The following is a 15,339-nucleotide window of genomic DNA, read 5'->3' on the forward strand; positions in this document are numbered from 1 at the left end:
CTGCAGGGAAAGGCCCTAGCAGGAAGGATGGTAGCAAGGAAAGACTCCGGCACCATGGAGCTGCTGGAGTCTTTCACTGCCACATGTAGCTACGCCCCGTAGTGACAAGTGTGCATGCAGCCTGCTTTTCACTGTAGCATGTAGCCATGTAGTACCTGTACTTTACCCCCTAGCATAAGTGTGGCATAGCCTTAATGTTCTCTTATTTTCAACATGCTGAGCAATAGGTGATGCCAACTGAGAGCTCCTGTGCTTCTCTGAGGGCACTCCCCTCATGTGTCATGTCTTGGGCCTTTACCTCTCCTGGAGTGGAGTTCACAATCCTGCCACTCTCCGTACAACTTCTGGGCAATAATCATGCTTACCTAGTGGGTCCAACTGAGTTCAGCACCTGCAATTCTTCCCTTTGGTAGCCTGTGATCAGTGGTATCCAGTGACAAAACAGCCTTCTTCAAACCAAAGTATTGTTTATTTTCACAGTAGGAAAAAAAAAACTTAGAGAAAAAAGAACTTCCACCCCAGAGTTTACACGTCTATCTTACCCAAAGACTTACCATTCCTTAATGATAACCTAGACAGGCCAGACTTCTTCAGACCCCTAACGAGTGCCTGTATCTCAGACTCATTCCTCCAAACAACTGCCCTAACCTTGAGAGGGGTTTCTTTTTAAACTTGACAGGTCTCTGCCCACGCTTTTTCCTATCCTGACATTGTCTCTTAACAATCCTCAAGTGTTTGTGAGAAGTGGCTTATCTTGAGCCATGCTTTTTCCCTTCCTGCTTGTTTTTCCTTATAGGTCCCTATTAAATCAAATCAATATATTCTTACAATAAACATACCAATAACCAGGTCAACATACTGTATTCATAATTTTTTTTTTAACAGAGCAGCTCTAATTCCATCACAGCTCTGGCTTTAGTTTATGAGAAAAATCTATTTTACAAACCTCAATTAAAATTATCATTTGCAGAGTTTATGGCAGTACTACCCTTGTGCTGGATGCTTTCCAAACTCCTAGGAGCTTTCCTCACAGCCCTCTGTCCTCTTTGTTGTCCTTCAGGCTGACAAGTGCTCACCTGAAGAGCTGGTCTTGGTGTTTAATTATTTTTTAGGGCCTTCATATCCTAGACAACGGATTCCCATTTTCACAAGGCCAAGCCTGGGATTTTGGAAGCATCAGGAAGATGGTTATTTGGATTCCTATTTGGATGGTTAACTGGATTACCAGTTATTTCATCACTGCACAGCTGACAACATACTCCAAAACTCTTTGCATATTTAATTTTCAGTCAAGAGCTGGAAATTTTGTATTGGTTACTTTTGAGGACTCATTAGTTACCAGCCTTTACGTGAAAAGAAGCTGACATTTGAAAGAACAGATCAGCAGTAAATGAGTACCTAATTCCCAGTTTGGTACACTCAGGCTGCTCCAGTATAACTTCACAGTAGGACAAGAGCTGTACCTCCATCCTCCTCCTCTCCATGTGTCACATAGTACATCAGACTACTGATTACAAGATCATAGACTCCTAGCTACTCTGTGCAATTCATTTCCTTTTATGCATTAAAATATATAGTTAAGAATTAAAAGGGGAAAAAAGTTACAAAGTTTGCAAGTGGCACACTAGTTTACTTTGGCTCTAGAAATGCCCCAGGGTGAAGTTCTTGTCTGTCACAGAGGCCAGGACTAGTTCCTTTGTTAGGAAATGTGCCCCGCAGGGTTTTTAAGACTCTTCTCCATTTATTCCCTTTCAGCAAAACCCATGAACCGGATGAATGTAGATCCACAGACCCACACAAGTAGAATCTGCCATAAATGGGTAGTTATAAATTAAATTCTTTCCCTCTCCCCCAAACATGAACATGTCATCCATATTCTCACAGTGAATACTTATATAGTACTGTAAAAGGTACATTAAGGTACTTCTGTATTAGTGTGCCACAAGAGAACCCAATCCCATAAGCAGATACCGTTTTTACCATTTATTTAGCAATGCCCACTCATGAAATTTATTTTATAAAAATCAAGACATCCTGCATCATTTCAGAGGACAAGACTGAGACCCAGAGGTAAAATCATTAACAAATGAATGGGAAGGAGCCAGGGACAGAAAAATGGAAGCAATATCAAGGCATGCAGGTAACACCTATGGTTACAATATTTCTTTTCTCACTTTACTGTTCCAGTCCATTTCCAATTTACTCACTATCATTTAGCACTTGTCTTCAACCTTGCTCTCGAATTTGAAAGCAATATGTCTGGTACAGTCAATTAGTGATTTTTGGCACTGCTCGTCTCTGTGTCTGAAGTGCTGCTGGGTCCCTATGACAATTTTATACTATAGGACAGGGGTCGGCAATCTTTCAAAAGTGGTGTGCCAAGTCTTCATTTATTCACTCTAATTTAAGGTTTCACGTGCCAGTAATACATTTTAACGTTTTTAGGTCTCTTTCTATAAGTCTATAATATATAACTAAACTATTATTGTATGTAAAGTAAAGAAGGTTTTTAAAATGTTTAAGAAGCTTCATTTCAAATTAAATTAAAATGCAGAGCCCCCAGACCAGTGGCCAGAACCCGGGCAGTGTGAGTGCCACTGAAAATCCGCTCACGTGCCGCTTTTGGCACATGTGCCATAGGTTGCCTACCCCTGGTATAGGATGAACCTAAAAAAAGAGGATTTGCAATTATTTATTGGTGCAACTGTCTTGCATTTAAAAAAAGCACATTGCATGGACATTATGTATGTCTGGCATCACTAGCAAGACTGGCACAGCTCACTATGGCCATATTCTACCAGGTCATCTTCAAATCTGTTCTATAAAAAGCACGCACATGGGAGCTTGGCATTGTCCCGTTATGCGCTGCCTGTGCTCCAGTTAGAACTTTTACATTAGTAACAAGTTTAAATATCTGCACAGAAACAGGGTTGAAATGCAAAATCCCAATTTACTGCAAAAAAATGTCAATTTACCTAGTAAAGTCTGCAAAAGCTTACAGTAAATTATGCATCACATTCTAGTGACCGAGTTCACAAAACAAGTTAAGACAGATACTAAAATATCACTGCCATGTTTAAACACAGACAAGCAGTGATGTGCAATTTAAACCTTGAACTAGTTTGAAATGGATCAGTCCCTAGCTCATCCTCCAAGATTTTCAAATATCAATAATTTGGATTCTTCATTGATTTGGCTTTTATGACAAGGGCAGTAAACTACTCATGCTGCTTGTAACCCTCTTGGATGGGGAGGTGGGATTTTCAATTGCAAAATTCTTACTAGCGCCAATGGCATTCAGTGCACAGCATAACTGAACTCAACTTCTTACTGCTGTAAAATGTAGATGGTGTGTATGTGCTACATCCAAGAAAATTAAAAAGCTATAAATTGGATTTATAACCGTTCACTGTATTAAATGTGCTAAACAGAATTAAAACAAAAATCAGATTCCTCCTGTCAGACTGGCCACACTTCTCCCTCATCAATGGCCTTCCCTCAGACAAGAAAGGCAGAACACCAAGGGTGTTGTTTGAGGAGAAAGGGGGGTAAGAAGGGGCATTGCCTGCCAAACTGAAAGCCTCAAGCAGGCACAGAATCCCCCCCGCCACGTGCACGGCCCCATTGGCCTGACTGGAGCTGCCCTCTCAGCTACAGAAGTGCTGAACACCACAGTTTTCAGTGCTGATATTTACTCTGTCCAGAGGGGATTGCTACAGATGAGCACACCACACTTTTCCTCCAGGAAGTAAGTACATTAGCTCTGCAGCACTCTCAGTGCTTGCGTGTCAAAAGAAGTCATGTGTGTTTTTTCTGTTACTGCTAACCCACCTGGCCAGCATATACTTGATCTTTATACACCACATAAAATCAGTGCTTACTGCAGGTTATGTAGACATTAAAAATGAACTGGAATTAGAAGCTTGATGGATCAAATGCAACATTTTACATTTCAGATGTGATTGTGTATCAAGCTTGTGGAGGCAAGAGATGAGTTAGACAGCAATGTTCTACCACATCACATGCTGGTCTGTGGATCCTATCACACTCCCTTTGACTGAAATGGGAGCAGGTGCAGGTCTTGTATCATTACATTTACCACTACTAGCTACTTGAATGGAGAGGCAAAATTAAAATCTAAATAAAGGCATATGGTAGTCTTAATGTTCTTTAGGCAGGAACAAATCTATCCAGAAGGGTAATGTGAAAATAGCTTACAACAGAAATAAACATTGGCATAACTCTACAGGTTTTGTTGTAGGGTTTTTTCCTTTTATATCAATCCTACCATGACAGTGAGTGAGCAGCATCCCCATCATTTTAAGACAGTTACAACTTACAGGATATTTATAAATGGAATAATTATGATTTAAAATAGAGAACAGGGAACATTTTCTCTTTTTATGTATAAACAAAATACTTAAATACAGTCTAATGAAGTATTTGACTTTCCAGTTGCTCTTCAAAATGACTAGTTTTAACCTTACAATGTAACCTTATTTACATCTAATTCTTTAGCTTACCAGCCTTACATAAGTGCAATAAAGACCAAAGCACTAAAGATATAAAGTAACCTTTCAGAAACAGGAACCTACTTGTAAGGAAACATTTACATGGCTTTATATTGATATGATAAATTTAAAGATGCAGTCTTAGAAGCAGATGACATATCTGGGTAAGGCTGAAGGCCCATCTGTTTATTGTCTTTCAACTTTTGTATTATAACTTTAGCAAACTCCTCTCCTTGGCTGTCAGTAGTATCAAGCAGTTGTCGGACTTTTGATGTCCTTGTAGGTTTGGTGCTGATAAGTTCATAGTCTTCTTTCATGATTAAATCCCTTGATAGGAGGGCATCCAGAGACTGGTTCAGACATGCTTCAGTCATCTGGCCGACAATGTCCTCTCTCCTAATTTGGATCCACTGGTGAGCTACATCCTGTTGCATGGATTCCATAGCAAAACCTAAAATTGAAGAAAGATTCAGAAATCTGGTATCATAGTTAAAGTGAATTTATAGTGCTATAAAATGAAGAGTGAGTTGAGAAAGAATGGTCCAAAACCATACCTGTAGTTAAAATGACAGCCTCGTAATACTCTGCAAAATGTTACTACATTAATCCAGATTAAAAAACTCTGTTAATGTATTAACTATTATTTAAAATATTTCTCTTTAGTTATTCTAATGCTGTGTCTTTATTTCTTAGGGGAAGTAAAAGTTACAAATACAACTGCTCTCCCTAAAATGCCACCATTATTCTGAAACAGAAACTCAATCCTTTCAACCACTCCCAACACAATGCCTCCCTCCCACACAAACCCACCTCTTCCGGAAATAGCTGCAGGTATGGATGACAATCTGTGATGATGCTTTTTTCCCCTATTAAAACAAAGTCATTCCTCTCACCTTTTCTGGCTTGCCCTATTATCCTTTTCTTATGCTTCTTATACTCAAAGCTGGCTTTGCTTACAATTTGCACAGCTATATTAGGATCAAAACTACCACACTACAGACAGAAGAATGATATTTGGTTAGGACACTGGACTGGGATCCAAGACCAGCATTCAAACCCTAGCTCTGCCACAGACTTCCTGTGTAATCTTGGGCAAGACAATTTCTCAGTGCCTCAACTCCTCATTTGCACGATAGAAATATAACACTTCCTTTCTCCTACTCTATGTCTGTAGGAGAAAGACAGGATTAGCTATACACCTTGACCATCCCTGGTAAGTGTTTGTAATTGGACCATTCTGCATCGTAATACCCCTTTAATGAATACCACACTGAAGCAGGACAATCACACACGCCACAGTCACACTGTATGTGCAATCTTCCTTACCCTAAACTGTAAATTCTTCAGAGCAGTATTGCCTGCATATTGTGTTTTGTATTGCTTTGTTAGTGCTTAGTAAATAATAATAGGCCTAGTTTTCCTTTCAGACACACACACACACAAATTGGTAGTTGCACATATATCAAGATTGTGAATAAACCTAACAGGCATCTCACTGACCATTCATTGTTTCCCTGTGATGTTAGTGGGACTTAAAACGCCATCAATTTGTGTTGTACCTGAGGTAAGTGCTGATGACTGCAGCATGTGTGTCACAGGATTTGATGTATCTGAATGATTTGCACCAAATGAGGAAGAGTAGCTGTGGTAGGGCACATACAATTTAGCACTCTGGGTTGGAGAGATATTTTCATCCATGCTAACAAGAGAGCATGGTCCTTCAGAACTGTTGTCTTTACCTTAAATAAAAGATAAAGAATCACATTACTTTTGGGTTCAGGAAAGAAACAAAAACATGTTAGAAATTATTTACAGCACCTTTACAAAAAAGTTGTTAGTTGCATGCCTTTGATGTCTGTTCTCTACAAACAACATTCAGATTTTTCATGAAGCTGAGATTCACAGCACTTTTACGTTTTTTTCTTATTTTCTGTTAGCTTTGGAGGATGGGGGGGGGGGGGGGGGAGAGACGACATGGTTGAGAAAACCAGGTTTGGTCTGTTCCAACTTTAAAAAGCCTTAAGCAAAAGAAAACTCCAAAGTGGCAGGACCAACCAGAGCTCTGACTTCCAACTTTCATGTTGTCAATTATTTTTTCTTATCAGATTTATTTTAGTGCCTTTTATTTATTTTAGCACAGCAAATGTGAAGGGACTAAACCTTCCTAAAAGAGACTCAAGTAGAACGGTAGCATCTCGAAGACTAATAGTGATCTTTATTGGAAGTCCAATGGAAAAAGCTGCTTTTTTATCTGTTCTATTAGCTATCTCTTGTGAGGATTCCCTATAGTTTTAATAAAAATTTCAAATGAAGTCTTCTTATGTGGCAATAGAGGTTTGAATACTAACTATGTCTAACTTAATTCATGGATAGACAATTCATTCAACTGCAGAACTGACTGAGTACGAGAACAAATGACATTGTGAAAGAGATGCAGCAATATGGTAATAGGTTTACCTTGATACAGGGCATGACAGACAACAAAATCATAGAATTTATATGGACACATTAACCAGTGTAAGCCTAAAACTGTATGTCACTTAAAAGACCCTTTAGGCCAAGTTTGTACCCAGACACATTTGACAAAACCCAAAACAGATATGTTTCCTTTTTTTAACAAAAAAGTGTAATTTCAAAAGAAACAGTTTTAACACAAACATTGCCTGCAGTGTTTGTATTTTATTATTTGTATTACCACTGTGCCTAGGAACTCTAGTTATGGACCAGGGTCCCCTTTTTCTAGGCACTGTACAAGCGGAACAAAACCCAAATATTTGCAACATTGTGCCAGTGCATGAAAACCTGAGAGTTGAAACTGATCATATACAAAAGGTTAAAACACAGTCTGTATTCATTATTCAATCAGGGGAAAGCAGTAAAATAGCTGAATGTTTTATTTGCAAAACTTAAAAAACAAAAAAACCCCCCACAATGGCATGAATTACTTGCTCATGGCAGCTCAAGGACTAACATCATCTTTCTGCTGTGCTTCCTAAAATAGATCAGCTAACATTTAAGGGCAGCTGGTGGAAGTCAATTTTTATTTTTGATGTGTTTACAAAGTATATTTGATTGTCTCCCCGCCACGTTTCTTGTCTTCTTAGACTGTCAGATTTTCAGGCCTGACACTGTTCCTACTTCTATGTTCCTACTTCTACCTAACACAATGGGACTCTGATCCAGACCAGGGCCTCTGGGTACTATCAGAATAAATAATAATTGTTCTAAACTATCTTCTGTGACTTTTCACAAAGAAAGGTTCAGAGCCACTTGAAAGATTTCATATACACCCCATAGAGAACACAGTCAGCTGTGTGATGGAGTGCTAACAGAGCCAAAAGAATCATTACTGACATTTAATCTTCATGGCTAGATGAATATCGTTGGCTAATGTCATCAGCAGAGCTTCCGTCCTATAGATGGAAGCTTGACGTCTGACAGAAGACTCCAGATACCATCACCAATGAACATTCCCCACAATGGGAGATTCTGTACATGGCAGTACACAGCCAATGTCAAGAGGTTTTGAGACTCACCAGTGTCTTATCCAGTCACATTCATACTCATCCTTCATACTCAGCCTAATTTTCCCACGTCAGTTTCACCACATACTTCTAGTTAAATTACTTTGTATCACTCTAAACAATCCTCCTCCATCTCTTTTGTTTCTACTTTGAAAGTATTCATAAACGGACTGTCGTGGCTCAGCAGCTATTCCTCACCCTTGCCCATGATCCGGCCATATAGAGGGCAATTCGTTGTCCCTACGGGGTGTCATGGAGTTAGTGATCTACTTCAGCTGCAGAGGACTACTTAAGTAGAGCAGGGAATCTCAGTGTAGGGTGAGTACTCCTGTACAAATGCAGTGTCACAAATAGAGTATAAAGTCGCAGTTCAATAATAACTGAGTATCGTGACTCAATACTGTGCAGCAAGGTTACATACCTGTTGAGAGGATATTATACTTTGGTAGAGACTTGAGTCTTGATAATTCAGGTGACATGCTCCGGAGGGGGAGTACATTACTTTGTAGGAAGGGAGCACACGTTTCCTGAAATGAATTCAGTTATATAGCGAAGATGTACATTTTTGGAATGGTTTAGTAATTTCTAAAGTTTGTTGTCTTTTCCTTGTTACTAAGATGCTCAAGTTACTTTACAATTAAAATACTGTAAGACATTAAAAAGTTAAAAACCAAATGAAAATGTTCTTCCACCATCTGACCAAGATTTTGTGTGTTATTTTAATTATTAGTAGAAAGAATGAAAAGCAGCAGCAGTAAGGGACACAATAATTAAAAAAAAAAATCCACAGTACTTTCCATGAGCAACATCAGTAGGAGTGGGGGATGAAATCCTCTCTTCCAACCCCGAAAGCACCCACTGTGTGGCAAACAACAGGCTATTGCAGCATCTGTGGTCTGCTACACTCTCTGTACAGGTATGTGTGTGCTCCCTATATTCAGTAGATAATATGGTCATGTCATCCAGCTCACGTGGGCCACCCACAACTAACTCCATCCATGCTGTTATGCAAATGCACTGCACTCTGATGTGCAAAAGATAGATACAGACTTCCCTGCTGCTGTGTGCTCCACTGCTAGTTCCATTGCATTTATGCCTTTCATGGCTGTGCAACTGCAGAAGGGGAGCGGGAGAAAAGTTTTCCCCATCCTAAACTAAAAACCGTTTCAAAATGTTTTAGTTATCCCAACACATTTGGGAAAGAACTTTAACTCAAAATTAAAAGGAAAGAGATTTACCTCCTGTGGACTAAGATTCAGAGGTATATTTACAGATGTCAGCTCCACATCGGACGTCTTCTGACTGACGCGAATACACTGCGACTCATATCGTGACTGAAAAAACATTGGTATTCTTATTAGTTGAGCATTATAAATCTACCAGGCCAGGACAGTAGGGACTCAATTCTTAGGTTAGTTACACTGTGACAAACACAAGTTGCCATTTCAGTGTATTTTCATATTACATTCATATTGTAATAAAACCTACTTACCTTATCTCTCTTCAAGAGCATTACTGCTTCAAGCATAGATATCTCATCAAATGTTCTCAGCACCGGTTCAAGATCTATTAAGCATTCTAAATAAGAAAAGAATACTCAGTTCAACATTAATTTTTAATAACAGTAATTGCATTTTTAAGTTGTTTGAGCTACTTATCTTGCAATTATGAAAATATTGCTTCCACCAACACACAGTAATTAGAGAATTTAGGCTGCTAAAGAAACACTTCTTGCATTTATTAAAAAAAACCACCAGTTAATCTATTAAAAACAATTTCAGTGTGGCCTAGAGGATTGGCAGCACCAACACTGAATGCTCTATCAAGGGAGACCTGACTCGGAGAGACAGAGTCTTGGGATCCCTGGGATGTGGAGATCACAACCTTGAAAACAAGACGTAATTCTAGGGTGGAGTGTTCATCCCAGGGCATAATTTACTAGCTGGGCCATGAAGCACCACTGGCCTTGGAGAACAATGCTGCCTCCCCACTCCACTGGAGAAACAACTCTATCCTTAGACCACCATTGAGAAGTCTAGAATGAAATCAGCAATATCCAAAATGAAGTTAGGAGATCCTATGAACAATAATATAGAGAGTGGGTGAGATACAAGAAGGAAGAAACAATGATCAGATTCTAAAGGGTGAAAGTTTTAGGGCTGGCATATCACCCACAACAAAATGCTGATTCTTTTCCCACCGTTACCTTTTCTTTCCCTTATGCAGAGATTGGTGGCTCTGAAGCCAGACCAGAAAGGAATGTAACGTAGTGAATGTAATGTCCCACCACACCCAACCTATCCATATGCTATTTTTCTCATGCTCATGAAAAATGGTAGATTGACATCCCTAGGAGATTAATGCCACCTATTTATCTAGTGATTTTGTGTCATTTTAATAATTAGATGGCAGAAAGTTCAACTACTCCATCCCAGCATGTGTGTGTTGATGTAAGGCTTACATAGCTGATTTTTTAAATTTCTGGATGACTGTTTCTTGTAGAAATGTCTAATTTAGGTTGAGCTCAGCTACAAAAAGCAAACAGAAAGGCCTGAGAAACCCCACAACTTCTACCACTATCTTACAATATACTGCGTAATTTTGTTAAAAGGGGACTATTAAATACTTGGATCCTCAGCTGGCATGACTAAGCAAAACCTCATTGACATTGCTGTGCTGATTTACACTGATAATCTGGCTCTGTGTCTTTTCTAATTTAGTCTCTATTTTTTTGGGATACTTGTTGAAAGCTTACAACAAATTTTCCCCTCTAATTATTATGTCTTTTACTTTCCCCCGGCTCTTCTAATGGAGACAAAATTTACATTTTTTAAAAAAATATTTCCTTCTTTGAGCAATGGCATTCTGTAGTTGACTGCTTCTGAACAGTCGCACAGAGGGAGTAAAACATCATGAAGTGCTTCTCTGGTATAAGGCCAACATAATGTAAACAGTAGCTGGTTTAAAACAAAACAACCCTTCACCTCCTTTGCAATAGTGTGGTGAACTCTCTAATCTAGAACAACAAAGTTATTTAGAATTTGGAGATATTCCTTATCAAAAGCTTCAAGGTGGGTCAAATTTTGAGTTTAAACTACTGTATCCCTTCAGGGCAGGTATTCATGATATAACATGTCAAAACTCAGAGTCCATTTGACAGCATATAATTATCAATATTTCAAAACAATTACAGAACATCAATAGAGAAAAATATTTTACAGAAAACTTGCAAAATGATCCATAGATCCATTTATAGTTAAAATAAGGAAGATAAGTTATTTCTGATCATGCAAACTGTGTTTTAAGGCAGAAATTTGTAGAAACAAAGAGATATGATATTTGATGCACACACAATTCCTATGAACCATAGTGAGCATTACAAGGATGCACTGAGAGGAAAACATATTGAGTGAACAAAAAATACATCCCCACATATTACCGACAGATTATGAGCAAAATTGCTTCTCAATTTTCTCTCTTTCAAACTGAAAAGCACTTTCCAGAAACCGAGCAAGATACTCTACAAATGGTGAGCATGTAGTCAGAGAAAAGGTAGCCAATTATCTAGGCATCACTAATTCTCCTAATTTACTATCAATGAGTATCACAGAAATATAAACAGGAAGCAAAAAAGTAGACATTTCAACCCTTACAAGGATCAATCCAAAATGAAGGGAAGTAAAAGTAAACTGGACAGAAAATTCTGCTTTTACCATAAGACAGCAGAAAAAGCTTTCTCCTTAAATAAAACCACTTGTTTTCTTCCTTTTATTACAAAACAAAGTGAGGTTATTTATTGTTATGAAGGCACATAAGATACATACTACTTTGATTATGTAACCTAGATAAATATAATTATAACATTAATTAAACAATCCTTACAGTTCTAACATTGTGCTAACACTACAAACTACGTTTTAGCTGATGCAATTCATTACAAAATAAGAATACCCAAGAAGTATAAAAGCACAGAAACATTTCTCTGCTTTTATAAAAAGATGTGATATGACATATTCCTTGTTTTGGGTTAAAACGAGAGACAAGGTAAAAATTCATAGGCCCCAAACTGGACTCTGTCTAAAACGGACATTCAATTTCAAAACATCCACCAATATTAAAAGACCATTAAAAGACTTGTCTATGATCCAAACAAAGGGTTGTAAATCCCAAATACCAGACCCATTAAACCATCCACTAATATGCTGTGTGTGTGTGTTCAGATTAAAGACATAAATATGCCTCATTTTTCTCTCCTGCCAGCTTCACTGAAGGAACTGAAATTGTCAAAACAGTCTGCTTTCTGAGCTATTTGGGAAAGAACTTTCAAAACACTTTCCAGCTCAAAAGAACAGAACCAGCAACAGTTTTAGAGAAATGAAGCAACTGTGCAACCACCACCCTAAAAATTGAAATGTTAAATTTGCTGCAACCCTCAGTTTGAAAGATAAAGGTTTAGTGTTTCATATTGGGGAAGTTTTAAAAAAGAAATCACTTTTTTTTTTTAAAAGGAAAACTGCAAGTCTGGGCATGCAAACTGTCACAGAGCCTATAAAACGCAGAATTTTCTACCCCAGCACAATCTTACCATCTTCATTCTGCAACACCAATTGGGAGGGGAGAAGAAAAACATCCAGGCCTTTAAAATTCTGAACAATTAAAGATTGCTACTTTTATGCATTTACAAGATAATCTGGCATCTTCCGTGGACATTTAGGATCAGCTTTTCCAAAGATGGGAGTTAAAAGTGTGCTCTCAGCTTTCACATTCACAAGATGGACAGTCAGGTGATACAAGTACACAAGGAATTACACAACCTGGCTGTAATCAAAGTTAGGAATGGGCTAAAAGTGTGTGTGTGGTGAAGAACTCTATGTTGAACTGAGATGGTAATGGATAAAGTGGGACCCAGATATAACGCCCCCATCCCCCTGCCCCACCCCTTTTTTTTTGTAAGATAGAAGCCTGATAAACAAGGATTTGCAAAAATCAAAACCAAACTCCTCCTCGCTTTGTCCCTCTCTAGTATATATATGTTCAATGTCATGTTTGCCTTCTGAATGCAGTGTTCCAGGTTTTCGCACTCACTGTAAAAGAGCTAAAAGCATTAAGATAGGATTTCATAGTAAAATCTGACAGCATTAAAGGTGAGAAGCATAGAAGATATTTATAACTAGAATGAGTCATCTAGTCAGTTTGATAAACATTTAACATCTGTCAAATGCCACTTTAAGTCTTAAATATACAATTAGTTTCCAATTATCACTGCAATTGGTGGTAGAGACTGATCTAGTAAAAACCGCAACATTGTTTTTACATTACAGTTTCCTATATTTCTCCACACAATATTAATCTTTTAGGCTCATTTGCACTTAGTCTCAGCTCTCTACCTAATGGTGATTTGGAGGGAAATGTATAAGCAAAATGAGTGAGGGACAAGGGAGAAACCCAGAAAGCATTGTTTCCAGTGTTTTAGAAACATAATACATCTAACCACAACTTTTTGAACATTGCTGTAGCAATATGCTGGTGGTCTGGAAGTTGGCACTAGTGTCTTGCATGAACTGTAACAAACTGGTTTACGTATAACAAAAACTAAGACTTTGAGAGTTGTGTATTGAGCCTGCATAATAGACATTTTTAATTCTATGGGTGCACTTAGGGGCAGAACCAGCTGCCAATTCCACAGCCATGAAATCCCACTGGCAGCGGAACTACTGTGCAACAGAGCTAATGAGCTAGATGTGAAGCGGGCTGAATACGTTTTTGCAACAGCAGCCCCTCATTCTGGAAGGTGGGACAGTATTTTCACATGGCTTCCCCCGAACATGGGTGTGTTCCAGGAACACACATTTGTTTATGAAAGGTTAAAAGTTTGTTTGTAAAAGGCTGGTTCAGTTTTGTTTCAAGAGGAATTTATAATCCAGAGCTCACTGTTAGTTCAGCAAACAAAACACCTCTGATTGCTTACAAGTTCCACTAGCCTTATTTTATCTGTTTTCCTCAAATTATTTTCCTCCTTAAAACTCCCACCCCTTCAAAAACAAACAGTAAATTAAGTGCACATAAATTAATTATGTTAAGGTTGCATAATGAATCACAAAAAGACAGGAAATACAAAATTGAAGACTCCAGCTACAATATAAACCTGGCTGCATTGTACATGTTCCATTTTTTATTACTGTTTGACTTCTAGCATGAGTAGCTTAATGTTACTGTATATGCTGTTAAATGTAAACTGTAAATTATATAGGATATTTGACAAGGCTGAGTTAAAGCTGTTTTGGATACAGGTGTTTACATTTCCTTTTTGTGATTGCAACTAAGCAATCTCAATATTGTATTAACATTCAGGTATTTTTGGGGGTATGGTTTTCCACTTAATCTATAAAAGCAAGTAAACTCACTTGAAAAAGAAGGTCTTTCATCTGGATTTTGTGCCCATCCACTTGCCATTAATGTTACTATCAGCACTCGGTGGGGTATGTCCATTGATAAAGTTTCTTCACTAGTGTCTGGTCGCTGTCCTTGTGATACACTATACATAATCTGCAAGGGGTTTATAACTTCTGTCAAAATAGATATCAGGCATTTATTATAAATATATGTACTATAAATAGTTATTGTTTACTATAGGAGGATACATTAAAATTGCAGACAATAATTAGGGATGTTGTAATTCTGCCAAAATAATTGTTTTCAGATTACTATACATAGGCTTTAGCTAAATGTAAATAAGGCTATAAAAGAAAACTAAAGAACACATTCTCACCTTCAAAGGGCTGTTTTCTTGACATCACTTCCCACATAATAATGGCATAGCTATTAAAGTAAAAATGTGCATTACTTTAGAACACTTTATTATTTATGCCGACAATGCACTCAGCATCATACAAAACATTAAAATAAACTTGCACAACACCAACTTAAATGGCTGACTATAATGATGTGCCCCTTGATACATGTTATGAAAACCAACAACAGGGATAGTACTGAGTAAAGAACAATGTGCTATAGCTGACTATGGTGGCCATATGTGCCTTTGAAAAACCAAAGAACTGGGGTTCTGTGTTAAGGACCTCACTGATTTCACATTAAAAAAAAAATCAGTTTATAAGTCAAGAGTATTTTTCTAACTGCTAGCCCTTCTCATCCTGGGCTCTCAGTGTTAAGAGGGCTTTCTTTCACAGGCCCCGTCTACACCTCAGAGTAGGTCCAGAGTAAGGCAGCTTACGTCAACCTAACTAAGGAAGTGTCTACACTACAATGTTCCTCCTGCTGATTTAACTCACGCACTAGGCCAACCT

The 15,339-nt window shown here is 38.1% G+C and overlaps 1 protein-coding gene across 2 annotated transcripts in view; it reads right to left on the bottom strand.

Annotated features, from left to right (window-relative positions):
• Nucleotides 1-450: 450 nt before the first annotated feature.
• RIPK2 (receptor interacting serine/threonine kinase 2) overlaps nucleotides 451-15,339 on the bottom strand; it is a 38,919-nt gene continuing 24,030 nt past the window's right edge. For both annotated transcript variants that reach the window (XM_043507641.1, XM_043507640.1), the window contains 7 exons: nucleotides 14,805-14,854; nucleotides 14,440-14,601; nucleotides 9,528-9,613; nucleotides 9,274-9,369; nucleotides 8,457-8,562; nucleotides 6,071-6,250; nucleotides 451-4,962 (listed from right to left, as the gene is read on the bottom strand). In XM_043507641.1, the coding sequence (XP_043363576.1) occupies nucleotides 4,610-4,962; nucleotides 6,071-6,250; nucleotides 8,457-8,562; nucleotides 9,274-9,369; nucleotides 9,528-9,613; nucleotides 14,440-14,601; nucleotides 14,805-14,854 (1,033 nt within the window). In that variant the 3' untranslated portion in view covers nucleotides 451-4,609. The remainder of the gene's footprint in view (nucleotides 4,963-6,070; nucleotides 6,251-8,456; nucleotides 8,563-9,273; nucleotides 9,370-9,527; nucleotides 9,614-14,439; nucleotides 14,602-14,804; nucleotides 14,855-15,339) is intronic.

This window comes from Dermochelys coriacea, chromosome 2 (assembly GCF_009764565.3).
Source record: "Dermochelys coriacea isolate rDerCor1 chromosome 2, rDerCor1.pri.v4, whole genome shotgun sequence".
Taxonomy (NCBI): domain Eukaryota; kingdom Metazoa; phylum Chordata; order Testudines; family Dermochelyidae; genus Dermochelys; species Dermochelys coriacea.